Below are 2,662 nucleotides of genomic sequence, written 5' to 3'. Positions count from 1 at the left end.
AAATACAGATTCACACCCAAAGGTGCATGCAGTGCACATGCAAGCTGGCATACAAGCACACACACTTAAGCAGAAATGCACATAAAAGTACACACACACACACCCGTGTTGAAAAGTTAACAATTACCACAGTTTGGCTTGCAAGGGTCTTGGCAAGCGTGGAGTTGTTTTGATACATGAAGAACAAAACTTCACTGCTAATGCAAATCACCCACACATCAGTCATCTGGGTGTCTGGCACACACACATCTACAGACACAGGAATGGGATGGACACACACACACACTCCTTCAAACGCTGCCATGCCACCAGCTCCAGTCGTGAAGCGTATCAATTATTTGTCCACCTGGTGAGTTATCAGTGATGATGGTTGAATATTAGCCTGAATATGCAAATACTGTTCTTTATCAGGGATGTTAGTTAACTCCCATAATCATCAACCACTAAATTAGCGCCAATATTGACAGTGCCTCCATGGGTCCGGCCTGACCCATTTACATTCCCTGTAGAAATCAATATACTGGATTCCACTGCAATTCAATCAGGGCTGTCCAGATCTTACCCAGTATTCAAAACACTCAATTTCTCCACAAATAGAGTTTCTGTTATGTTCTTCTGCTTGTTGCTTCTTGCCAACAAGAGATGAATAGTACTTTAATTACCTTTGTAAAAGCCCTACTTTGTGGTTACCGGTCTAACTGCCACCCATGGTCAATAGTCTCTTTTTGATGAATTAGGTCAAAGTTTACTATATTACTGATACCAAGTCAAATAATAGGTAATGATTTCCTAAAGGGATTTAGGATGAATTGAGAGTGGAACATGACGGCAGATCTGTACTTTTATTTCTAGATTTATTTGGGGTAAGTTGTAGGGAATGTCCCATAAGATGGACTTTGGTTTGTTGTACTAACCAGACAATAGGCTACATCAAAGGCTCGGGATATAGGGGTCGGGATAGAGGGAGTGTGTGTGTGTGTGTTTGTCTGTTCAATGGCTTTGTTTTACTGCCTTCAGCACCTGTCGACACTTTGAGCCATGAACGGCAATTAAAACTCAGAATGTTTTTTCCAACATCTTCACAATGCATTCACATACAGTAAGAAGTCTCTTATTTGACCGAAGGGCATGCATTCAATGAGAGTACAGAGAAGTATTTTTAAGTACACAACTGATCTCCATCATTTATTACGCCATGACACCAATTTCAAATATACATAATATGGGTACCATCCTCAATTCAGTGTATGATACAGTTATTTACCGTTTCTCTTAGAGCATATCCAAAAACAAAAAGGAAATGAATGAAAAATAAACAAAAAACCCGAGAACCAGATTACCCATTTTAGAAAAAAAACAAAAACAAACAGCAACAACCAAAAAAAACAAAAAAAAAACTGGTACAATTATCAGAGACACTGCAACACAGAGAGCCAAGACGCAACGGATAGGGAGGGAATCATGATCAGTGTTCTCTTCAGCTTCACATTGCCAAAACAGATGAACAGAAAAATGCATCAACGGTAGTGATAATGTTCATTTTTACGTATATGACTCTGAATTAAAAACAAAACAAAAAAAATACTATATTATAAAGAACAAAATAACAAAGTGAAGTGCAAATTTCTTTGGAGGTTGGAATAAAGTATGCTTTTTTTTTTTCTTCATTAAGACATAAATAAGTTATAAAATAGAAGCTATCAAAACAAAAACCCGAGACAGACTTTGACGAAATAAAGGCAAGACGATTTTTGTTTTTTTGTTTTTTTTTACTTCAAGTAGGCGATGCTTTCTGAGCCGTACAGACACACTGCACAGGGTCATTCTCCACACACTGCCCACCATTTTGAGGCCCGAGTGTTCCACACAACTGCATTTCAACATGGAACCTCACTCTACGAATGGAAATGACTGCAATTGTCGTAGAACCTTTGGCTCCAAAATGGCGCCCGTTTAAAATTCTAAATGAAATCCAGTAGGCCGGACCGAGAGTTTTGTTTCCTCGAGACGAGTGAAGCTCCTCTGAAACAAGAAGTGCTGGGCTGACAACTAAATTCAGTGGTGTCGCCTTCAAGTTCAGAAACCGGGCTTTTTCGTAAAATGTCTTGGAAAACCTTGTTATAACTGCGGGTGAATCTCAACACTGTTCCGTTTCTTCCTCAGTCTCACCCTCTTGCACTTGAAATGACAATGTTAACAACACTGACGCATAAAAGCAAATCCCTGCTCCTTGACAACGCTTTCATCATGATTAAGAATTAAGGAGAGGAAACGAGCAGAGGAGAAAACCTCAGCCTTCACTGGGAAAAATATCCTGCTTCAACTGATAATCACAAAGAAGCCAGCCGCACCGGATATTTAAAGTCAAGTTACAACTTTCAGCGAGCCTTCATTCCTTGAATACAAATACCCAATGCACAGGTTTTCATGTGATTTTAAGTTGAAAGGATTGCATTTCTATTTTCCAATTTATTTTCCCCAGTGAGATGAGATGCTCCCCTATGACATGTGTGCCCCGGGGCGGTCCCAGACAGAGCAGAGGCTCATGGGACAGGTGCAGTGGGCGGTGGAATCTGGTGATCACTTCTTTCTCTGGAAGACGTTGGCCAGCATGGCGCCGGAGGTGGTCAGCTGACCCATCTTGCTCAGGAACTTGGTCTTG

At 40.5% G+C, this 2,662-nt stretch overlaps 1 protein-coding gene across 5 annotated transcripts in view; it reads right to left on the bottom strand.

Moving 5' to 3' along the window:
* Positions 1-1,174: 1,174 nt before the first annotated feature.
* The window catches only part of relch (RAB11 binding and LisH domain, coiled-coil and HEAT repeat containing), a 43,307-nt gene continuing 41,819 nt past the window's right edge, over positions 1,175-2,662 (bottom strand). For 3 of the 5 annotated variants that reach the window (XM_071517050.1, XM_071517038.1, XM_071517045.1), the window contains one exon: positions 2,434-2,662. This exon is cut by the window's right edge and continues 39 nt beyond it. In XM_071517050.1, coding sequence (XP_071373151.1) covers positions 2,581-2,662 — 82 coding nt within the window. In that variant the 3' untranslated portion in view covers positions 2,434-2,580. The other 2 variants (XM_071517022.1, XM_071517030.1) reach the window with 1 other exon arrangement.

The sequence above is a fragment of the Centroberyx affinis genome, unplaced genomic scaffold (assembly GCF_046629955.1).
Source record: "Centroberyx affinis isolate AG114_WGS23_722 - 3 ecotype Tasmania unplaced genomic scaffold, CSIRO-AGI_Caff_v1 ptg000040l_1, whole genome shotgun sequence".
NCBI lineage: Eukaryota > Metazoa > Chordata > Actinopteri > Beryciformes > Berycidae > Centroberyx > Centroberyx affinis.
The sequence above is the reverse complement of the archived record's forward strand: the minus strand, read 5'-3'. Positions and strand labels throughout refer to the sequence as shown.